General features: G+C 53.1%; 1 protein-coding gene across 1 annotated transcript in view; it reads right to left on the reverse strand.

Moving 5' to 3' along the window:
• The window catches only part of UNC5B (unc-5 netrin receptor B), a gene marked incomplete at both ends in the record, with an annotated part of 57,244 nt that extends 47,854 nt beyond the window's left edge, over nt 1–9,390 (reverse strand). Inside the window, one exon of the mRNA XM_084210468.1 lies at nt 9,297–9,390. Coding sequence (XP_084066594.1) covers nt 9,297–9,390 — 94 coding nt within the window. The remainder of the gene's footprint in view (nt 1–9,296) is intronic.
• Between the last annotated feature and the right edge of the window lie 15,238 nt (nt 9,391–24,628).

The following is a 24,628-nucleotide window of genomic DNA, read 5'->3' on the forward strand; positions in this document are numbered from 1 at the left end:
CGCATTTTTTTTCTTTTCTCTTTTTTTTTTTTTTGGTTGTTTTAAATAGCAACCACGTTCTGGCTGCTGGAAAACACCCTCCCTTCTGTTCTCCAAGCCAACCCAAACAGATGGAGCCAATAACACAGCCGGGTGACGGCGTGGGATGGTGACGGCCCATGGGGGAGAGCAGCCCCTGCTCACAGACCCCAAGAGGGGCCACCAGACCCCCTGAAGATGGCAGGGAGGCACAGCCCATCAACCCAGTGGAAGAACTGCGCTCCATCCATCTCCATGAAACCCTCAAAAGCCCTGGTAGGAATCATGGAAGTTAAAAACCACCTCCAGGAATACCGAGTCCAACCTTTGACTGAACACCACCTTGTCAGCCGTGGGATTGTTCTCTATCCCAATTGCTCCAGCCCTCCAGCGAGCAGTCAGGAGGAATTACAGCTTCCCAGACACTATGGGAGTCCACTGGAGGGTCAGTGGCACCTCATGCCTTCAGCCACTGCTGTGGATGCCCTCATGTGCATCCCAAACCTCACAGCCTGGAAAGCTCTGAGGACACTGCTGACAGCACCGCTGCATCCCAGGCGTGTCCCTCCTCCCAGGAATCTGTCCTGAGGAATTCCTGGGCTCTGCAACCTCCTGCCTAAGGAGAACTCCCACGCTGCACAGTGCAACACAACACTTTTAACAGCCTCCTGCCCCTGCAAGCCACCCGGCAGGGAAGCCTGGATTTGGCTGGAAATGTCCCATCCCTCCATCCTGCCACTGCCCCAGGAGGGGCAGGTACACCCAGGAGTACACCCAGCCCAAAATGCCCCGTTTTAGTGGCAAAATGGGACCTGTAGAGGTGTTTAAATGCTGTTGATGTGGCAAAGGGGGCAAACAGGGGTCCCTTCCATGCCAGTGGCAGCTCCCGGGGAGGAGAGGAGCCCCACGAAAGGAAAGACTCACAAAGCAACAGCAGGACAAAGTCTGGGTACAGAGAGCCTTGCTCTCACCTCAGGTGTGGCCTCACCTCCCATCACTGAACAGCCACCATGTGTGTCTCCATACAGCTCCAACAGGGAGGGATGCCTGGTGGGGAGGAGCACTCCCCATCTCCCACCCTGCACTCAATCCCTCTCACCCACGTCTTACCTGCACAGCCTTTGGCTCAACACACCAAGGTGTGCTGCACCTCATCCCTAGCACAAGACAAAGCACCCAAAAATGATGTCACATGCAGCAACATCACCTCCAAGAGCGTTTCCCCACCTCCACAGAAGCTTTTTTCCGCTCCCCACACCTCTTCCTAGCATTCTGTACCATCCTGTACCTGCAGGGATCCTCGGCTGATGCCCCCAGCATCATTCCCACAGAGCCCCCAAGCCCACCCATCTTGGATGTCCCGGGCTCTCCCCCCACTCGAGAGGGAGGCAGATGGATCTAATAGGCATTAAACGTCTCAAAATGAGATTTTCCACGCTCTTTCAAAGGGAAACAATCCCTCAGCTCTCACACTGGGTGCAGGCTTGTGAAGGAGGGGAGCAAAGGTTATTCATGGGGTCTTGAAGGAAGCCACACTGGCAGGACCCCCCGGAAGCAGGAGAGATGCTGGGATGTGACTTTTGTGTCTGGCTCTACCACAACCGGGCTGACAGCCTGTGCTCACAGCCCTGGGGATTCCAGCTGGGAAGGGATCACTCGTGGTACAAACCAGCCCTTTTCCTCCTCCTTTGTTATTCCCAAAAGATGTGGGAATAAACTGGGGAGAGAAGAGAGGGCAGCTGTGCTGTGTGTGAGTGTGTGTACGCAGGTATTACACAAAACGCTCCCCAAATCCATAAGGTCTTGATTTCCTGAAGGACTTGCTTCTCTGGAGAAAGGGACAGCCCAGACCTTGAATTCCAGGACAGAAAAGCTCTGTTCACTCCTATTACACTTACACTATTACTCCTAATACACTTCAGTAATAATATAAGTAGTGAGTGCCTCAACTCACACCCTTCACCTCCCAGGGTGTAAAAAACGACAACAAACAACACAACACACCAGCACTGCCTCGAACTTACACAGCAACCAAAGCCAAAGGGAAAAAAAATAGCTCAAAACCGTTTGATTTTTAAATGCTGGGGGACTCTGTCAGCCACATCCACCCAGATCAAGCAGTGGGATGCAGCTCCTGATTTATATTTCGCGTGGATAAACCCAAGTGCCACGGTCACAGGCCAGTTTTGGGCCTCTAGTGCCACTGCTGTCCCCATGCTTGTACCTCATGTGGCTTCACAGCCATTCCCAAGACCTGGTAATTCCTCCTCGTTGCAGCAAGGAATTAGCTGAAAGGGGGATGTTTCACTAAACAAATGAGAATTTGGCCATCAATCCCCAGCAGAAAGGGGCTGAAACACAAGGAGAGAAGACATGAGGCCTCCACAAATGCTCCAGCCAGGCAGGCAAGGGAAGGGACCTGGCACAGCCCATGGAAAGGTGGGAAGCAGAGCTCACAGACCGAACACATTTTATGCATCTCAGGCTGTAGGACACCCTGCCTGTGCTGAGCAGGGTGGTGACATGAGGCTTGCTTTGCTTCCATGCTTCCTCCCTTTCCCCACAGAGGAAGAGTGGGCTACCTGCAGAAACACACACTTGTCACCACTGTCCCTTGACCAGGACACAGCCCCCAGGCATCAGGAGTTGGGTTTTAAAGCTTTCAGCCCCAACACCCCCAGTTACACCAGTCAGGGAGGAAGCCCAGGTATTCCCCACCTGCCCAGGTGTTTCCCTACAAGCCTGACCCAGCTACACCACACCTGTGTGGGTCTGGGGGAGCCCTCTGGAACTGGGATCAGCCTCCCTAAGAGTGGGAGAAGCCACCCCAGGCAGGAAGGAGCAGAGGAGACCCAGGCTGAGGCAGGGAGGGACTCGCAGGAGATTAAAGGCAGAGTACAGGACACGCTGGAGCAAGCCCCGTGCTAAATAATTCCTGCTTCCCTTCCCTTTCCTCGTTTTCCAGCGTGGCTTCACCCAGCTTTTCCCAGCCTGGCTGGCGTTTGATCTTTGCCTTTCCCTCAGCAGAGGTGCTGAGCCCAATAAAAATTTTAAAAAAACCCCAAAAAACAGGGGTTAAGCCCCTTTAAAAAAAAAAAAAATAGGAGAGGGATGGAAAAAAAAATCCCCTAAAAAGCCAAGCTCAGCAAACACGTGGCTGCTACCAGCCCAGCCCAGCCCAGCGGTTTGGGATGGGGAACAGGCTCCAGAGGAGGAGGAGGAGGAGGAGACGGCAGCAGCAGCAGCAGCTCTTCCCCTGGCTGAGGAGCAGGTCTGGGGCTGCCAGCCCAGCACATTCCTGTGCCGTGAGTCAGGCCTCCGAAAAACCAGGAGGCTTCAAAAATAATTCCCGGTGCAGCAGCCTTTGGGATGCCTCGCTCTCTCTGCGGGCTGCCCCATCCGAGGGCAGAAATGTTTTAATGTTTTACCCCAGCTGGGACCCTGAGGAGCAGCATCACCCCTCGTGCAGGGAGAAGAACACAGCGAGGCCACGCTCCTGAACTGAGATTTTTACTGAGAATGAAAATGCAGCCAGGGATGGAGAGGGAGGATTCATGGAGGGTTCCTGAGGGGGCTCAGCCAGCCAGGGGCCTCCGGGCTGCCCCCGAGACAGGTCCCAGGGAGGGACCTCACCACCATGCTCAGCACAGGCAGGGTGTCCTACAGCCTGAGATGCAAAAAATGTGTTTGTCTGGTGTGTGAGCTCTGCTTCCACCTTCCCATGGGCTGTGCCAGGCCCCTTCCCTTGCCTGCCTGCCTGGAGCATCCATGGAGGCCTCGGTGTCTTCTCTCCTTGTGTTGCAGCCCCTCTCTGCTGGGATTGATGGCCAAATTCTCGCTTGTTTAATGAATGTCTGGTGTGAAACCAGACATCAGAGAAGCTTTCCGGATTTTTCTCTGGGTTTTCTCTGCCTCTCCCAAGCCAAAGCTGCTCAATTCCCAGCCCCAGGTCACACACACAGGATTTGCTCCGGCCTACTGTGAGGTGAGACCACTCAGAAGCTGCTGGTTCACTGATTCTGGTTCACCATAAAGGCTCTGATTTTTGGAGACACAGCTCAAACAACATTTCCTTCAGGTCCTGAGCTCTGGCAGAGCCAGGGAAGGATCAGCCAGGCTCCTTTCAGCCCAAAGTGAAATCCCAGCCCCACTGCAGGTCACACAGGATTTGCTCCGGCCTACTGTGAGGTGAGACCACTCAGAAGCTGCTGGTTCACCATAAATTAGGCTCCATTTTTTGGAGATGCAGCTCACACAATTTTTCCTTAAGCTCTGGCAGAAGCAGGGAAGGATTGCCCAGGTTCCTTTCAGCCCACGGTGAATTCCCAGCTCCACTGTAGGTCACATAGGATTTGCTCCGGCCTACTGTGAGGTGAGACATCACTCAGAAGCTGCTGGTTCACTGATTCTGGTTCACCACAAAGGCTCTGCTTTTTGGAGATACAGCTCAAACAACATTTCCTTAAGGTCCTGAGCTCTGGCACAGCCAGAGGTTCCTTTCACCCCAAGGTGAATTCCCAGCTCCACTGCAGGTCACACAGGATTTGCTCCGGCCTCGTGTGAGGGGAGACATCACTGGGAAGCGGCTGGTTCACTGATTCTGGTTCACCACTAAGGCTCTGCTTTTTGGAGACACAGCTCAAACAACATTTCCTTAAGGTCCTGAGCTCTGGCAGAGCTAGGGAAGGATCACCCAGGCTCCCTTCAGCCCAAGGTGAATTCCCAGCCCCACTGCAGGTCACACAGGATTTGCTCCGGCCTAGCATGAGGGGAGACTCCCCCTCAGGAGCTGCTGGTTCACCACAAAGGCTCTGATTTTTGGAGATACAGCTCACACAATTTTTCCTTAAGCTCTGGCAGAACCAGGGAAGGATTGCCCAGGTTCCTCTCACCCCAAGGTGAATTCCCAGCTCCACTGCAGGTCACACAGGATTTGCTCCGGCCTACTGTGAGGGGAGACATCACTGGGAAGCGGCTGGTTCACTGATCCTGGTTCACCACAAAGGCTCTGCTTTTTGGAGACACAGCTCAAACAACATTTCCTTCAGGTCCTGAGCTCTGGCAGAGCCAGGGAAGGATTGCCCAGGTTCCTTTCAGCCCAAGGTGAATTCCCAGCCCCACTGCAGGTCACACAGGATTTGCTCCGGCCTACTGTGAGGTGAGACCACTCAGAAGCTGCTGGTTCACCATAAATTAGGCTCCATTTTTTGGAGATAGAGCTCACATAATTTTTCCTTAAGCTCTGGCAGAGCCAGGGAAGGATCACCCAGGCTCCCTTCAGCCCAAGGTGAATTCCCAGCCTCACTGCAGGTCACACAGGATTTGCTCTGGCCTACTGTGAGGGGAGACATCACTCAGAAGCTGCTGGTTCACTGATTCTGGTTCACCACTAAGGCTCTGTTTTTTGGAGATACAGCTCACACAATTTTTCCTTAAGCTCTGGCAGAGCCAGGGAAGGATCGCCCTGGCTCCCTTCAGCCCAAGGTGAACAGAAGGGAGTCACAGACTGGTTTGGGTTGGAGGGACGTCAGAGTTCATCTCGTTCCAGCCCCACTGCCACAGACAGGGACGCCTTGCACTGGACCAGAAACCAATCCAAGCTGGCCCTGAGCACTTCCAGGAGGGTTAAGGCTCCTGGAAGTGTTTTCAGCAGACCCAGATCCCCTGCACAGAGCTCAGCATCCCAAGGGCCAGGGCTGTGTCAGCTCGGTGCCACCGTGCTCTGACTCACAGGCAGGGGTGGCTTGCACAATACAACTGATTACAGCAAATTACAGCTTTGCAGATTATGGAAAACCAAAATTGGAGCCAGTGGGCCTCCAACTGCCACAGAGGAGCTGATGGCAGCCACCGAGCGGCTCAGGCATCCCTTGCACGCCTGTTAATTCCCCCTTCCCACGGGTGGGATGGCAGGAAGGGGGCAGAGGGAATGGGCTGTTGATTTATCTCCCCCCCCAGCCCCTCCAGGAAATGTTTTCACTCACATTAGCATCGCTAAAGCTGGGAAGATATAAATGAATAGGAAACAGCAGGAACCTGTGGCTTTATGGCACCAACATCTGCTGTAATGAACTCCTCAGACTCCACACAGCCCCTCTGTCGTCTCCTCACAGCATTCCTGGCCTGGCACTGGCCTGCCAGCCTGGCTTTGCCCAGCAAAGCCCAGCTCAGGACTCTCCCAAAATGCCACAGGGCTGCCAGGATTATCCCAATGGGTGGGAGAAAGCCGTGGGGGTGCCACTGCTGGAAATGGAAGCAGAGCCCCTTGCAGCATCTTGGCTCACTTAACTGACCCAAAATACAGATCTGGTTTTTATATATTCATATATATATATATATAATTCCTGTTGGACTAGGACAGGGATGGGAAGGGACCCAGGGGACCGTACAGAGATGAAGGACACAGCTGAACCCTCCAAGCTCCTTACAGGGTCAGCTTTTGCTTTCTGAGCAGAGTAAATGCAAGCTGGATTTCCTCCCTGCCCCCCACAACTACCATTTCCAAGTGATTCTGCCCCCTCTAAAGCAGTCTTTTTCCATTTCTCTCCTTTTTTTGTTGTTGTTCCAGTATTACCCTCTGCTGCTACCACGCACAGAGAGCACCGGCTTCTGAGAGAGAGAGAGAGAGAGAGAGAAGCTCCACAACAAAGCAGCTGAAGGAGATAAAAAACCCCAAGCAGATCCTTCCACACACCCCTGTCCTCAAGCCTCCACCTCCAAAGGGCAGGATTTGATAGGCAACAGGTCCTGGAGCATTTTTTCCCCAGCCATCTGCTGACGCTGGCAGCAGCAGGCAGGCAGCCTCCTGCCACCCATGTCCCCGTGCCCCCCTCCATCCCCCTGTCCCTGGGTGCTTTCCTGCTGCTGGCAGGGCAGAAGGGTGGAAGGATGTTCCTTCAGCAGGATGACAGCTGTCCAAAACCACCTTTGTCAGCTGAGTCCCACCTCCAGTGTCACCCTCCTAAACCCTCTGTGCAGCCCCGTGGGGAAAGACCCTCAAGCAAGCTCCAAATCCTCACCCCAAATTGTTTCCCTACCCAGAGGAGCAGGATGAAGCCTGGGGAGCAGCCTGGCAGATAAAGCCCCAGGCTGAGGGACACGTTGGAAGCTGAGTTCCCCCAGCAGTGCTCCTGGGGATGGATGAGTGGAGCAGATGCTTTCTGGGTTTCGAACCCCCATCCAAAACCACACTTCTACCCCCACACTGCAAAACCCGACACAAACAACATGTGCATTCTTTGTTATTGAAAGAGAAAATTGTTTTCTGGGTGAAAACAATTCTGGGTGAAAACAATTCTGCCTCTCCCTAAAAACCAGGCAAGGATGGGGAAGGGAGTGGATGATCACCCGGGCTGAGCACCCATCTCAGCTCCCTCCTCTGCATCATCACATGCCACCACTACACAACTCTCCTGGAGAAACACTAATTATAGCTCTCCAGCTAAAAACTTTATTATACACACACGTACATATGCCAGATTAGCAGCACAGTGCCTTGAGAGAGCTCCCCAGACTCAAACTGAGCCAGGTGGGTCAGGTTTAACTTGTTTTTTTTTTCATCTTCATTCCCTCCCTCCCTCCTTCCCGCCCAGTTTTATTTCAACCCTTGCATGAACTTGGCTCACACAAAAACAAGAGGACAGAGCCAGGCAGGAACACAGCGGTATCCCCCCAACTCCCCTCAGCATCCACGGAAAGCTTGGCTAAACCCTGACCAACAGCAGCCTGGCTAATCCAGCCTGGCTAATCCAGCCTGGCTAATCCAGCCTTCCCAAAGCCCCGGCGCTGTGCAGAGCCCCCGGGCCCCTCGCTGCCCATCCCCACGGCACCGCTCCCAGCCAAGCAGGAGTTGCCAGCTCTCAAACCTCTCCCTTCCCACCGAGGGAGAGAGTTCCTTCTGGCTGGAGGACGCTGCTGCAGCAAGGTCCGGGCCCCTGGGTAAGTCAATAGTGCCATTCCTGTTCCCCATTTGCCGAAATACACTGGATCTTTGTGCGGCGGAGGCGGAAAAAATATTAATCTAATTAGACTCCCTCCCTAAAATTCCTCGTCACCTTAATTACGCTTCAGAAAAGAAGGCTTGGTTCATTTTCCTAGAAAATCAGCTCGTCAGGAGACGCTTTCAACTCCTTAACAAGAGCGATCTGTGCTTCGCGACGCGTCCTCAAACCCTCGCCGGGAGCTGCGGGGAGCGACAGATCCCGAATTGCCGCCGGGATAACGACCTTGCCCAACACGCTCACGGTCTCTGCCAGCCTCCGAAAAACCATCAAACTTTACAGGGCTGCCCTTCTGAGCTCTACACTCGAGCACATCTTTTTACACGCGGAGAATAAACGCGGGCGGCCGTGCTCTGCCACCGCCGGAGGATGACAAAGGACAAAGTGCTGAGGATGTCCAGGAGTTGTGGAGTGCGTGTGGGGGGGAATATACGGAGGAAAGGCTGAGTTTGATCGCAGGAGTCCTAACGAGAGAGGGCAGCAGGAGAGACGTGCCTCTGTTTCTTGTCTGTGGCAGGGATTGCTAACGGAAGGGCTGGATTTAAGTGCATCTCAATCACAAGATTGGGCTGCGTACAGGAAACTTTGAACAGCCATAGGAAAAGACCACTCGGCTGCCCGGCCATCAATCGCTCAGCTTATAAAAATGCGGATTTAATAATAATCAGTAAAAAAAAATAAAATATATATATTAAAAAATCCAGGCTGAATAGTTACTTATTTGACCTGCCGGGGAATCACAGCCGGCGCTACTACAAACAGGGCTGGGTTTGTTTTGCTTTTGCCAAGAAAAATAAATATATATATACACATACACAGAGAGAGAAATATAAGGAAGCGGCACGGCGAGGCGGGCAGGGAGCGGCGCTGGCAGCTCGCATCCCCCGGAGCATCCCCCCCGGAGCGGGGAGCGCTGCCAGCCCGTATCCCCGCGGAGCATCGGAGCGGGGAGCGCTGCCAGCCCGTATCTCCGCGGAGCATCCCCCGCGGAGCATCCCCCGCGGAGCGGGGAGCGCTGCCAGCCCGCACCCACCCAGAACATCATCCCCCCCGGACCGGAGGGCGCTGCCAGCATCATCCTCCCGGGGAGCATCCCCTCGCCACGGCGCGGAGGGCGCCCGGCTTCCGCCCCCCCGCTAACACCTCCACCTTTATATTAAAGAAAAAAGAAATAAAAACACCAACTCGGCGTCCCAAGGCGGGGCACCTCAACCGCAGTGAACTTTTTTGGGGGGATGACGCTCACCCCACAGCCCCCCAAAGTTGTTCCCCCCTTACCTGCGGCGGCCAGCGCCCGGCGGAGCAGCAGCGCGGGGAGGAAGAAGGAGAGGAGGAAGAGGAGGGAGAGGCGGCGGGGGCCGGGCGGCGGCATGGCGGCGGCAGCGGGATCGGCAGCGGCACCGGGAGCGGAGCGCTGCCCGCCCGCCTCGCCACACTGCCGGGCTGCCCGGCGCCGGGCGGGGCGGGCCGGGGCGGGCCCGGGGCGGGCCGGGGCGGGCTCTGCCAGCAGCTGCGCCCGGGCTCAGCCGCGCCCCGCCCGGCCCAGCCCGGGATGCGCGGGGCCAGTGCAGGCATCCCGGGGGATGGATGGATAGGTGGGAGGATGGATGGATGGGTGGATGGATGGGAGCCGCTGTGCAGCGGGGCCGGCGGGCACCAGGGGGAGCCGCGCAACGCCAGCGGAGCCGGGACCCCCCCGCCGGAGTCCTCCGCGGAAATTCTGTAAGGCGAGAAAGCAGCGTCCTGCCGCGCTCCTGTCACAGCGCCGGGAACGGGCTCCGTTGGAAGAGACTGCGAGATCATCTCCTTCCTCCAAGCCCCGTCCAACCTGGCCTTGGACACTTCCAGGGATGGGGCAGCCGCAGCTTCCTGGGTAACCTGTGCCAGGGCCTCACCTCCCTCACATGGAACAATTCCTTTGTAATATCCCCATCTAACCCTGCCCTGTTTCGGTTTGAAGCCATTCCCCTTTGTCCTATTACTACACCCTCTCTTAAAAAGTCCCTCTCCACCTTTCTTGTACCCCTCCTCTCACCTCCTCCCCCAAAAAGGGCCGTTAAAATCCAGGCTGCAGGATGTACCTGCAGGAGCATAAAAATAACAGATGCAGACGCACATGAGTAATAAAAGATAAAATTCACACACTGAGGGAGGTATCCTGCAACTGCTTCTTGATATGTGGCCTTTTGGGCTTAAGGGGGGCTAATAAAAAGGATGGAGAGCGACTTTTTACTGGGGCTGATAGTACAAGGATGGGGGAATGGTGTTCAGCTGAAAGAGGAGAGATTTAGAGGAGATGTTAGAAGGAATTGTTCCCTGTGAGAGTGGGCATGCCCTGGCACAGGGTGCCCAGAGGAGCTGTGGCTGCCCCTGGATCCCTGCAAGTGCCCAAGGCCAGGCTGGACAAGGCTTGGAGCAGCCTGGGATAGTGGAAGCTGTTCCTGCCCATGGCAGGGGGTTGCAACTAAATGATTTTTAAGGTCCCTTCCAACCCAAACTGTTCCATGATATGCCCATATCTCTGTCCTTGTAAAGAATTGTAAACAACTTCACAGCTTTGCAAGCTTTGGCGGGGCTGTGATTTTCCAGCCACTGAGTCCCTCCTCAGAATGTGTTTAAACCCCACCCTGGCTCAGTGGAGGAAGTGGGGGAGGCCAAAAGGACTCGGCAATGTTTTTTTGGGGGGAAGAGAGACCCCCAAACTCAGCAAAGCCACACGCTGCTGCAGTGTCTGCGCCATCAGAGTGCCAAGAAGAGCCGCTCTTTTCCGCTGAGGAAGGAGGGGCTGCCACGGCCGCCTAGAAATGGTTAAAACACCCTGGGAACTGCTAACTAGTTTTAATTGCTGGCAGCTGCTCAGCTCCTCGGGCTAGGGCAGTGGGGGGAAGGCGCCCTGGCAGTAATTACAGCCTGTGCCTCGCTGCCAGCCCGGTGCAGCCGGGGCCGTGGGTTTGGCGCCGCAGCTCTCGGGGCTCGGCGAGCTGCTCCAGCCACGGGCTTGCTCCCAGGGCTCAGCCTGCTCCGAGCCTTCAGAGCGAGGGTAAACCCTGGCAGGATGCGGAGGTTGTTCCATCGGGGTGTTGCGTGCAAGCTGCCCACCAGAAATGAAAATCCACCTTGCAGTGCAAACCCTGGCAGGATGCAGAGGCTCTTCAGTTGGGGTGTTGCGTGCAAGTTGTCACCCAAAAGAATGAAAATCCACCTTGGAGAACCTTCTGGAGCTGTCATGAGCTCTTGCCAGTTAGCTAACCTAAAAGAATGTTTGGGTGACTTTAGCTAATGCTTCAGGTTTGGATGTCTTATGTTTGTTTGTCCAACACGACCCCCGAGAAACCATTTTCCACCTGTTTTGGTTGGTGTGCCAGTGGATGTTTGGCCAACCCCAAAAGATACTCAAAAAGCTATGCCAGGCACATTTATGGGATCATCCCCAAATAATCTTTGGATTCTGGTGGATGCATGGGAACAGTGGGTTCCTCACCTTCCCAAGGCACCTTCTGAACCTCAAGAATTAGAGATCCTTGGCTCTATGTACATGACCTATTGTGTCAAATTCGATTACACGAGGAAAGATCAATCTCTAGTTAAGGATGTTATTCCCTTTCAGAGTATATTTTAAAATCAGACCTGCTGCTGCCCAGGCTGCTTCTCCCACCCTCTCCCTCAGCCAGAGGCACCCCCAAAAACCACGAAGAACTCAGGCCACCTGCACATCAGTGGTTGTGCAGCTGCCTTGAGTGCTACCTCGAGCATCCCACACTCGGCTGCACTTCAGCCAGTATTTACAGAGCAGTGGGATGTGCCGGAAAAGGCTGAAGAGCAGGGGAAAAAAAATCAAAAATCTCATTTCCAGTTGCTGTCGAGGGAGTGAAGCTGTAAGGGAAGAGCCTGGAGAAGGGATGCACCTGATGCAAACCCAGGGTAGGAGCTCTGGGAAAATAAAACAGGACAAAAAGGTGTTTTCCAGCTGGATCAGGCCAGATGAGTGCAATTTCAAAGTGCCTGCTTCGGGAAGCAGAGTGTGGAAAACGAGCGAGAGCGGGTGGGTTAAACCGGGCAGCGTTTAAGGCGGTCTGGTATTCAAAATACGAATTAAAGCCATGCAAATGAAGGGTTCACTTACCCCCGTTGCGCCATTTGAGAAAAATATGACATGACAAACTATCATTAAGGCAAAGGGCTGTTTTTCCTCCCAGGTGTTTACGTACTAGCCCTCGTTTTCCCTCTAATGGCCAGGCGTGAACGTGTCAATCAAATTCCCGGCGCGGCAGGACCGCTCCTAGCAGCCCACCCGAGGTGCGAGGAGTTGCACCGGGCAGGCTCCAGCCCTTGCCATCAGCCCCAGAGGGGCTGAGTGCAGCCAAGGGGAAGGGGATGGCACATGGGAAAGGGTTCCTGGCATTCTGCACCAGGCAAAGGGGGGGACTGCCCCCAGCTCAGAGGGGCAGCAGGACCAGCACATCCCACTGGTGGGACGGGAGCTCACCTGGCTGGACACTGGGGTCTCAGGCACGGCCGGGAGGAAGGGAGTGCATGAAAGCGTTAAAAAAGATGGCAATCAGATGAATAATAAACAGAGGGAACTCCCAAAGCTTCATCAGGAGGTGAGACAAAGACTCACTTGTTTGGGATTCAAGGTCACGGCGCCCTTCGGCTCTGACCGCACCATCATGGGAGGGGTGGGTTTCTTTTCCCACCCAAGCTTCCTTCGGAGGCAGAGCAGACCTGAGGTGGGCTGAAACATCCTCTGTGGATTCCTTTCAGACCTTGCTCCTCACTGAATATCTCAGTGATCTGGGATAAGGCTGGGCTTGCTGGCACCAACTTATCCAGACATCTTTACGGTACAAAGAAAATTTCAATCAGTGGGAAGAAGGACAGTTTTATTTATTTTTTTAAAAAGCTCGTTCTTTCAAGACCTCAGACATTATTTGCAGCTGTGGTCAGCTGGAAAGGCTGCAGCCAGGGGTAGCCAGAGGTGCTATTTTATTTGGGGGTTCAGAGGTCTTGGAGGCAATTTGCATGGCATTATCCATAGCTGTGCTATCGGGACAAACAGTCCTGCCAACCTAATCAGGCATTAGGAAGGAGAGAGTGCCTGAAGACAGGACACAGGGAAAAAAGAGAGGATACACAGCAAAGCTACTGATAGCATGGGGTCGAGGCACTGGGAAGGGCTTCCCCAGCATGGAAAAGCCTTGCAGAGAGCTCTGATTTCCCTGGGATGCTGCTGCCCAGATGCTCTGGCACTGCCTCCCCACCAGCTCACCCTGCCACATCTCCTCTTGCCCCACAAAAATCCTCTTCCCTCCTCCAGTAATGCAGCCAGGCTGAAATCCCTCCGCTTTTTGTAAAGAGGGAATTTTAACAGGGAGCTTGTTGTTACCAGGCATGAAGTAAACACTGAGTTAGCCGTGGTTCATTTCATTTTTTTCCCCTACTTGTGATGATTTCCTCACCTGAGAGCTCTGGGAGCACCAGAGGAGGCTGCAGAAATTCCTGCTGACAGACCTGCTGCAAGGATGCTGTTCCTGCCACGGAGAAGTCCTGGATGCTGCCTGAAAAGGACAAGGAATTTACTTCTCTACACAGGGCAGAAAAAGGGTGGGAGGAGGACAGAGCAGATTTTCCTGCAAAACATGTGGAGCAGTTTATTTTGACGGGTAGGTTGTTGCTGGGGGATGCCTGGATCACCTGGGCATGTCCCCTCAGTTTGCCATGGGCCAGCTTCCCTGGGCAGGCAGTGCTTGAAATTGAAAGAGGGGAGATGTAAGATAGAAATTCTTCCCTGTGAGGGTGGCACAGAGAAGCTGTGCCTCATTCCTGGGAGCGTCCAAGGCCCACTTAGACAGGGCTTGAAGCCACCTGGTCCAGTGGAAGGTGTCCCTGCTCATTTAGAACAAGGTGATCCTTAGAGTCCCTTCCAACCCAAACCATCCCATGATTCTATGATTCCCTGCTGAATTCCTCCCGTGCTCCCTGAGGGTGAAACAGCCAGCACCCTCCCTTCCTGCCCCCTCTCCATGGGCTCCCCCACCCCACGCTGGGGCTCCCCAGGTTAAGCTCAGGGCAGGAAGGTGAAGGCAAGGGACTTCCCTGCCCCTCACCTCTAAGCAGGGAGGCACATTCCATCCTTGGGGGCTCCTGAGGGAGCTGAGCAAGGCTCAGTTTCATGGATGCTGAGGATGGAGGAGACCCCCTTGATCAGCAGGACATCATGCATCCCCTGTCAGGGATATGACCAGAGAGGGCAGAACACCCCAAGATGATGAAGACACCATTTACATATCCCCAAATCCTCCAGCCCATGGGATACCTGGTGTGGATAACGAGGTGGGGTCTCTGAGTCCTGGCTCCCTCCCAGACTGAGAGAGATGGAGAAGAGAGGCAGGATCTCCACGAGGCACTGGGGAGGGAGCAGGAGTTTGTGGTTCAGTGGCTCCCAAGTCCTTTCTGCTTTGCAGAGCTTTACAAGTGATGCTGGCGTGTGATTCGATTAGGGAAAGCGCTTCACTTTCTCCCTACTCCGGAGTCTCCTTGGCTTCAGCTTGAGATGAGATGGAAATCCTGCTGGGCATGGGGAGGGGCAGACACAAACCCTCCCTCTCCAACCCCACTGTGGTCCTCTTGGACCCTCGTGTCACCTCTCTCCTCCACCTTGATGGTGCTTCACAGCATCTGTGTCCCGCAGGAGGGTGGAGGTAAAAGCTGTTCCCCTGGGGCCAGGAAAGGCTGGTTAGGAGATGGTGATTCCCAAGGTCATAATCCACGTTAGGAACCTTTCCTATGGGCTGGGTGGCTGGGAACAGCTCCACATGTCCACACAGGGAACCAACAGGGTGACTGGGAACAGCTCCACATGTCCACAGGGAACCAAGGGGAAGGAGTGAGCACCCCAAACCACCAGGACATGCCTTGGGGGTGTTCACTGAGACCAGGGTTTGCTCCAGAGGGAGATGTCAGCACCTGGACTGGGGTCAGTGGTGCCTCCCAAGCATCTGGAAGAGAAGAGGGAGATCAGCACAGGCACAAAGCAGAGCAGGGACCTTCCCATCTCCATCCTCCGTGTGAAGCAGAGCTGGCAGGAGACTTGGGAATTGCCAGGAGGGATGAATAAGGGAGAGGGAAAGAAAAGCCGCAGCAGGACAGTATAAAAGCAGCGGTGCTGTGGAGCAGGTGCAGAGGCAGTGATAATTCCCCATTTCTTCCAAGAGAGGAACTAGAAGTGTCCAAATCGAGTTATCAGGCAGCAGATTTAGGACAAACAAAAGACGGCGCTTTTTCCACGCCACCCACGATTAAATTATGGAACTCATTGCCACAGGGTGCTATGGAGACCTGCAGCCTAAGTGGCCCCCAGAAAGCATTTAGGCAAACTCACAGGGCACACGGCTCTGTCAAGGTCTGTTAAACATGATGGAACAGCCACCTCAGGGAGTCCCTAAAGCCCAAGGCTGCCGGCAGCACGTGTCGGACAAGGGCTCAGCAGACCTTGCCGGGATTGCTGGACCAGCACAGCCTGGGAGATAAATAGCACCTAATCAGCTAAATAAACCGTGCCCCACATCCCCCTGAGGGCAAGGAGAGGTTATACTGAGCTCACAAGTGCCCGTGATGATGCTGCAGGATAGGCAGACAGGGGACCCTGGAGTTTCTGTCCATGTCCCAGTACAGGGATGTCCAGGATCCCTCACCTGGGATTTTTGGCTGGGGCTGCCCTCACAGTTGGCTGGGTGAGACAGGGTGAGCAGGGCTAAGCTGTAGAGACAGCTTCCTCTTGCTCAGGAAGGAAAGGGGAAAAAAACATCCCCCACTCCCCGTGAAGACACCACAGGGCCCCTGCTCCTCGCTCTCCATCCAGCATGTCAGATCAATAATTTATTGTCCAGGAGGTGCAATAACCATCCATAATTCAGGAGCAATAATGTTCTACAAGTCAGAACTGGCAATTTGGCTCCATGGACCAAGCTCCACCTTCCCAGGGCTGCCTCATGCCACGTCCAAGGACTTGATTCTCGTGCCAAAAGGCACGAAGGCAGCAGCCACCTCCAGCTGGATGCAGCCCTGAGGGCCATCCCAGTTCTGGAGCAGTGTCCATCTTCAGGTTTCTGAGGCCTTCCTCACATGCAGGTCTGAAAATGATGAAGAAATCTTGGATTTTGGTCCGCAAGGCTGCCAAAATCCACAGGCTGTGGGGCTCTGTGTTGGTGGAGCAGTGATGCAGGTGCTTAGGAGGAGCAGGACAAGATGTGCCAGCCCTGCAGAGCCCTGGCACTCAGCAGCAGCTCATGGAGGTTTTGGTGATGAAGGCAAGCCTGTCAGCAGAGGAATCCAGTGCCATGGGAGCACACACAGGTCCCAGAGCAAGACGAACCCTGCTATCTCAACTCCCGAGGCTGATAAATGGCTCCGAGGCACGGGATCCAAGTGATAACATGGGATTGGGGATGGCAGAAAGGAGAGGGGGGGCTGCAGCCACGGGATGCCCTCCAGGAGATAACAGAAGCATCACAGCAGCAGCAGGGAAGCACAGCAGCTCCGGGGAGAGGTGGGAAACGTGAGTTCTCAGATTAGAAAAACACCTCTTGCTCGGCAAGCTCTGTTAGTCAAGACGTAAAACACGGGTGAAGCAGAGCATGCTGGAGCTCCCTCGCTCCTGGGGGAGATGTTTATTAACTCGTCAAAACACAACTGCTGTTGTTGCCAGCAAGAACCTGGAACGGCAGGAGGGAAAAAAAAAAAAAAAAAAAAGAAGAGAGAAGATGAAATAAAAAAAATAAAGATCCCGTGTGAAAATCGAAGTTTGCTTCCCTGTGCTTGGCTGGGGAGCGTGCCTGAGCCTGGGCCATGCAGGAGGGATTTGGGAGCATCCTCCTGGAGAGGCTGGCCAGAGGCTGCTGCACCGTCGGGCTCCGGCTCTCACGCTTCCCACAGGAGCCACTCCCTGACCTTGGTGTAATTGGGCCACTTGGCCCGCCATAAATTACAGCTCCTAAAATAAATAAGGTGATAGCTGGCATTGAGACAGCCAATTAGTGCTGGGATAGTGCAGGGCTGCAGTCATTCCATCCCAGGGACACTGGAGCAGGGGATGGCAGAGCAGCCACCCGGCTGCTGCAATTATTGGAATTGTGTTTGGTTGAAGTGCTACAGATCAGGGACTAAGTTTCTCCACCAGTTATTTGCTGTTGCTTTACTTGCCTTGAAAGAGAGACAGAGGATTAGCAGCTGAGGGGTGGTCTCATTATCCTGGTTTTTGTCAGGAGCATCCCTCTGAAACGAAGCCTTGTTGCTGTGAATAACCCCGGTCCCCCAAAAGTTACACATCACAGGCAGCATTGTCAGTTCGTTATGATAAACCCAAGGGGTCTTTTTGGGGCGATGCTGGCCTTGATTCATAGAATCCTACAAGGTTGATGTTGCAAGGGACCTTAAGGAGTCATTCCAACCCCCCTATCCATGGGCAGGGACACCTTCCACTATCCCAGGCTGCTCCAAGCTCTGTCCAACTCAACCTTGGCCACTTCCAGGGAGCCAGGGGCAGCCACAGCTCCTGTGGGCACCTCACAGAAAACCATCCCTTCCCAATATCCCATCTAACCACGAAGTCCCCCCACAGTGAGAGTGGCCATTACAGCCCAGAGCTGTGGTGCTTTCTGTAGGATTTTCCCAGCCTCTCCAGCCTCCAGGACTGTCCATATGTACTTTAAAGAACAATTTACACCTAAAAGCGCTCCCCTCCTGTGAAAGCACCACCGTGCAAAACAGCAGATGGTGTTTGAACACTGCAAAATGGAACATATAGCTTTAAAAGAGAGATTCCAGAGTTGTCTTGGCGCTGCACGGGCGCCTCGGGGTCTCGATTTGCAGCTTTCTGCATGGGGGAGAAAAAAAAAGATGGCAAGTGCTGTGAGATAATATTGGTGGAAGGAGAATGCTTTTCCTGAGGGGTCCTTGGAAATTGTGGCATGGGGACAGCCCAAAAGGATTCTGCAGGAAGGGCTCTGACACCAACAGTCCTCACAGACCACAACATGTGCCCAGCCCAGGAAGCAGAGCAGGCTTTTTCCTCCCTTCCTCCCCTCACTGGTGTTCATCCTTCTCCTTCAGCTGAAACACTGTTTATGGAGAGGCAAGGTGGGGTGGGAGAAGCATAAACCACGCTGCTCCCACTTGGGTCTGCTGGGAGAAGTCAGTCCTGTTGGGATGCTGATCCTCCCCAGGTCCACCCCAAGGTGGGGTGGGAGAAGCATAAACCACGCTGCTCCCACTTGGGGCTGCTGGGAGAAGTCAGTCCTGTTGGGATGCTGATCCTCCCAAGTCCCAGCCCCAGACTGGCCTTCCAGGATTGATGCAGCAGGAGGTCCTGCTCCCAGAACCACACACCCACTCATTTTGTACATGAAACATCAAAACTACTCCTTAAAAATCCCTCTTCTCTCTCCCTATCCTGGAAGCAAAACCGTCCTGCAGGCGATCTTCCCTCCATTTGAAAAAAAAACCTTTTTCTTAGAGGCTTTCTCAATCAAAAAGCTCGAAGGCTGCTAATTTCCAAAATAAACAAGCAGATCTTTGGAGCAGCAAACGCAAAGGGCCCTGAAGGCATCTTCTAAATGTCAGGGAAAAGCATCAGCCCTGACGCGTGCCCGGCTGGCGCTGCCTGCCCGGCGCCGGCCCCGGGCACAGGGGACATCTTTGGCAAGTTTGGCTTTGGTGGGAGCAAAGAAACCCCCAAACCTGGGCCCCCTTACAGCTACTTTGAAGCTCTGCAACAGGAAGAAAATACCATAAATTGGGCTCAGCTTCACTCCTAGCAACGACGTTTTGACAGCTTCTATTTCGGGGATGGCTTTATTGTTTTCCCCCTGGTCCTCAATTAATGCCTTCCCTCAAAATAGCTACCAGCCAGCAGGACTTTTCCACTCATCAGGCTGAGAGCTGCTCCCTGCTTCCCCCGTGGTGCAAATGCTCATGGATTGGGCTGGCTATTCCCAGCCTGGCCCCAAACCTCCAGTTCAGATCCCTCCAACAAGGACAAGCTCCCTGCTGAAGCCAGGTGCTGATGCTGTAAAGTCAAGGTGGAGGAGAAAAAACAGCTTTGCAAACCTGTTCTCCATCCTTCTGAGAGGGCTGTGAGGCTCAGGAAGGGCATTTAGCCAGAGCCCAGGAGAAACACAGGCTGGGAATGCTCTGAGGGATGCAGGGAGGAAGATGGAGCCCAGGCTGATCTTCACATTCTGCACTTGATTTTGGAGGCAGGGAAAGCTTGCCATATGGAGGGCCTTAAGGATATTTGGGTTGGAATAGATGGTCTGTGAGGGCCCTCCTGAGCCATTATATGAACCCATGATAGGATTCCAAACCCATCACAGGATTCCAAACCCATTCCAGGATTCCATGGCATTCCCTGTGGTACTGGCTGAGCTGGACAGCCCCATCCCAAGGGAAGTGCTGAGTCTCACACAAGGATATCACAGCCCAGACCCCCTTGGGGTCCCTGCTTCCACTGCTGCTGAATAAACTCCTAAACAGCCCTCTCAAAGATTTAAGATTTGGTTAAGGATTGAAGAAAAGCCCTGTGCAATGTATGTGGCTCCTCCTGAAATATTCATCAACGTTTTGACAATTTTCTGTCGCAGATTGTCCTTTCAATCGTGGTGGTGCAGATGGAGGATCTGGAGCTATATTCCAGAGCTCATCAGCCATTCCAAAGGCTCCCATTTATAATTTACCTGCAAGAGCACCCATGCTCCCACTGCAGGATGCCAGCTGCCCTTTCCCCCTCACCCAGAACTCCCATTTTCCTCCATTCCTGGGCCCACACCAGACACCATCTCCCACAGCACGCTGGCCCCAGGTGCTTCTTTAAAAATCTTTTCCCTTTACATCCCTATAAACAGTTTTACCTGGGTGAAGCACTTGCCTCTGCCTCTCCTGGCCCCACTGAAGGACCAACAGGTTGCCCCCATCCGCTCATCAGTTGCCACAAAATGAGGGAGGGAAAGAGCTCCTGCCTCAGCCAGCTTTTGATTTCAGTACAGCTAAGAAAGTCAAAGGAGACCTTTCCTCTCCCCCCAGCCTGAACTGGAGAAGCCAGAACATTTTAGCTGTTATCTAATTTGATGTGCAAAAAAACAGAGGGAGAGGGGAAAAGTCCCCCCCAGCTCACTGCTGGCTCCTTCTTGCCTTTAATTGAGGATACAAATGCCAGGCTGATTCTTGCTCTCTTTCAAATTCCCTCTGTCAGTTCAGGGCTCCCTCTGGTTCAGGACAAAAATTGACTTTGTGTCATGAATGAAGTAATTATTTCCCTCCACAAATGAATATGGCAATTATTCCCCTTTTGGGGAGGGAGGGGTGTGGGTGAGGTTTGAGCTGCTGAGCAGAGCCCTGGTGCCTTCCCAGAGCAGGGACAAGCTCTGGCTTTGCTCAGTTTTTGTCCCCTGCTCACAGCCAGCCACATCTTCCCTTTCCCAGCTGGATCCCCACCGCACACAGGCACTTTCCTGGATCAGGGGCTGTGCTGAGGGGGGCTTTACTCTCCCTTTCAGATCAGCCCTTGAGCTGGAATCAACTTTCATCCCCTGTGCAGTTTTCCCCCTGCCTCTGGAATTAAGGACATTCCCTACTGTGCTCACCCTGTATCCCTTCACACCTTCATACCACCTTGGCTATGGGATGATTAGATGTGGGAAATGAATTTGTAGAGAATTCTTAAAGTTTGATAGAAGAAATTGATAGCTTTCTATTATAACAGCATGAATTATAACATCTGTATTGTCTCACCCTTCTCATGAGATAAAAATAGAATAAATTATAAATATCTATTAAAAATATCTATCAAAATATCTATTATAAGTAATAGATATTTTATAGAATAAATTCTATTAAAATAGAATAAAAGTTTTTAAAACACCTCTCAGTTGCCCCATCTCTGGGTCAGAAAAGAAGCTTAATCCAACTATTAGAGACATATTGAATCCCAGGCTGGTTTGGACTGGAAGGGACATTAAAAATCACCTATTCCTTCATCCCTGCTGTGTGCTGGGATGGCATCCAGGAGGTCCTTCAGCAGCAGGGCTGTGTTTGGAGACAAGTGTGTCACACATTCACCTTGCAACAGCCTGCCTCCTTTTTCCCCTGGGTATTCCCTCTGTGCCTGCCCACTCTGGAAAAGAAGGCTCCACCAGCTCAGAAACTATTTCTCCACCAGCTCAGAAATTGCTCCTGCACCAGCTCTCGAGCACATTGCATCTTCTGCAGGTGTTAAAAGTTGCTGTGAAGACTGACACAAAGGAAGTTATTTGCAGAGCACGCTGAGCTCTCTGAGCCATGCAAAAACAGAGAGGATGCAGCAGCATGTCCTGAAGAGCCATGAACCAGCACTGAACCATTAACTGTGTCCAGGAATCCCAGGAAATCCTGCAGGAGCACACACTTCCCCTGCCAGTGCAGGTGGGGCACTTGTGCTGAGCTAGAACAGAGGCTGGACAGAGTTAAAGAATAAAGCAAGGAGTTATTAAAAGGATCTCCTCAGTGGATCCACCTTGGGCAGCACAAGAGCCCAACCAGGGCTGCACCCAAGATGGACCAAAATGGGCACAAAAATGCTCACGGGTCTCTCACTTTGATCAGTTCTGCTCCATTTGCATATTGGAGTTCATTGTCCAATTCCAGCTTTAGGTTTTGCAGTCCCATCCCTCTTGTTTTTCTCTCTTCATTCTGCTGTTGTTTCTGCTCTTGGGCCTGAAATCTGGATTGTTTTTCCTTGGTCCCCAGCTAGAGAAGGAATTGTCTCCCTGCTCTGTGCAGAGAGCTGACCATCCCATAATATGAAGCCCAGACCCACACACTAAAACAGCACAGAATCTGAAATACATAAAAGCTCAAACTTAAGGCATCAGTGCCAGCACTCAGAAACCTTGTCCTTGCATCAAAGGTTGGAAGGAGGGATTTTAGGCATCTTCTCCAGAAAATCACATCCCTACTGCCACGGCCACACCAATTCCAACAGCATAAGAACGAGGAGGATTGTGAGAGGGAGAAAAGTGGTAAAAAATGTATTTTTAAATGCATTTATTGTAGGTAAGGCTGTCACCTTACACACAGTTAAGATCTTTACAGTGAGGGTGATAAAATACAGGCACAGAGGAGTGGAAGATGACCCATCCCTGTGATGGTTTGAGCTTTTCTATTTTTCAGATTCTGTGCTGCTTTAGTGGGTGGGCTTCATATTAGGGGATGGTGAGCTCTCTGCACAGAGTAGAGAGACAAAACAATTCCTGCTCCAGCTGGGGACCAAGGACAAATGATCCAAATCTCAGGCCCAGGAGCACAAACACTGTGGGCTGGAGAGAGAAAAACAAGCAGGGTGGGACTGCAGGGGCTAAAGCTGGAACTGGACAATTAACTCCAATATGCAAATGGAGCAGAACTGATCACAGTGACAGACCCTGTGACTGGGTGTGCATTTTGGGATCATTTTGGTCCATCTTGGGTGCAGCCCTGGCTGGGCTCTTGTGCTGCCCAAGGTGGATCCACTGAGGAGATCCTTTTAATAAATCCTTGCTTTGTTCTTTAACTCTGTCCAGCCTCTGTTCTAGTTCAGCCTTCACAAGGCATCACCTGGAAGTGTCCAAGGTTGGATGGGGCTTGCAGTACCCTGGGATAGTGGAAGGTGTCCCTGCCCATGGGAGGGTGTGGGAATCAGATGATCTTTAAGGTCCCTTCCAATCCAAACCATTCAGTGATTCTGTGATTTACAAGCAGACAAAAACACCCAAAAACACCAAACCTATTTGAGTTGTTTACCTGCACAAAATTACGTGTTTATTTTACTGCTGACATTTCCCAACCCAGCACCAAGCCCCAGCACTCCCATCTCTTCCCTCCAGGAGCTAAAACCACAGGACACAAGCACTGGAAAGTCACTTGAAGGTTGTGGGTGACCTTGAAGGGAGCTGGACATTGCCTTGTTGGCTGCGGCGGCGGGAGCGTGAAAATGTATTGCAGCCCTTGGGCAGCCTTCAGTTCTCATTTCAGCTGTTAATCAGAGGGGGAAAGGGAGCAGAGCAGCAGCAGCCACAGCTTTTCCCCACCAGGCTGACTGCAAAAGTGTGAGTGGCACTGGAAGGGCCTGCAGGACATGGGTGTGGGGCAGGGGGGAGCAGCTCTGCCTTCTGCAAGAAGGAACAGCTCTGGGAGCTGAATATTCCCTTCTCCTTCTCCTTCTCCTTCTCCTTCTCCTTCTCCTTCTCCTTCTCCTTCTCCTTCTCCTTCTCCTTCTCCTTCTCCTTCTCCTTCTCCTTCTCCTTCTCCTTCTCCTTCTCCTTCTCCTTCTCCTGGCAGTTTGGGGCAGCTTTGTGACCAGGGGGATTTTGTAAGCCAAGGGAACCAACATTAAGGTGCAGGTGCACCAGAGCACGGTGCTCTCTCTCTGTGCCATGGCAGTGGGACCTTGCTGCTTTCAGCCTTCATGTCACCACGTCACATCCACTGAGGAACAGGGCAGCCCCTGTGGGGACCTGGCACAGGGTCCCCAGAGAAGCCGTGGCTGCCCCTGGATCCTTGGAAGTGTCCAAGGCCAGGCTGGGAGCAGCCTGGAATAGGGGAAGGTGTCCCTGCCCATGGCAGGGAGATGGAAAACAAGATGATTCCTAAAGTCCCTTCCAACCCAAACCCTTCTGGGGTTGTGTGACCTTGGGCCATGAAGCTGAGGGAGAAGGACAGAGAGGGACACAGGAAGAATGTGTCCCTTCTTCCTCCTTGCTGGAAGAAGGTGACCTGGCCGCTGAGAGGACTCAAATACAGCTGGGATGCTCTAAGGGAGAGCAGACAGAATCTGAGCAGAGAAGCCACCTCCCCCCTCACCTGCAGCACTTCCCCTCCTCCAGCAGCACAAGGGTTAAGATGAGTCTATTACTGTTTGCTTGTCACTTTGTCGCTGATCTAATGACCATCGATAATAGCTGAATAAGAATTGATGGAGAGATGGATTTAATTAACCCCGGTGTCAGCGGCTCCCGTTGCTGTCTGTTTGTGTTAATGGAGCAGCTCAGGAAAAAAAACTCTCCTGAGCTTTCTGTGGCTCAGCCTGAGGCAAGAGAAACACTCCTATTCATCAGCAGCACCCTCCAGGTAAAGCCAGGAAGTGCCACATGGCAATTGTTTCCTCCAAAAGAATAAAATAATCACCCTTCAGGTAAAGCCAGGCAGTGCCACACGGCAATTCCTTCCTCCTGCTCCCAAAATATTTAAATAATCACCTGCTCTGGCGCTCTCTGGGCCCCAGATCCGTCCTCCACCCCATCTCCACTCCCTGTCCTGGCTGCTTCTGCCTTGGGTGGCACAGCCAAGGTCTCTGCAGGGTGGTTGGGAGGCTGGGAGAGATGATTTTGGGAGGCTGGGAGTGCTGATTTTGGGAGGCTGGAGGTCTTTATTTAGCAGGGGGGTTGATAACAGAGCAGCACAAAGGCAGCACTCCCTCTGTGTGTCTGCTGACTTTCAGATAACAGCTGATATTGCTCCTCATCCTCCTGCCCCTGGCTTATCAGGAGGGTCACTGGGGAAATGCCAGCCTGGAGGAAGGGTGGGTGCATGGCTCTCCTTAC

This window comes from Fringilla coelebs (genome assembly GCF_963513975.1).
Source record: "Fringilla coelebs genome assembly, chromosome: 8".
Taxonomy (NCBI): Eukaryota; Metazoa; Chordata; class Aves; order Passeriformes; family Fringillidae; genus Fringilla; species Fringilla coelebs.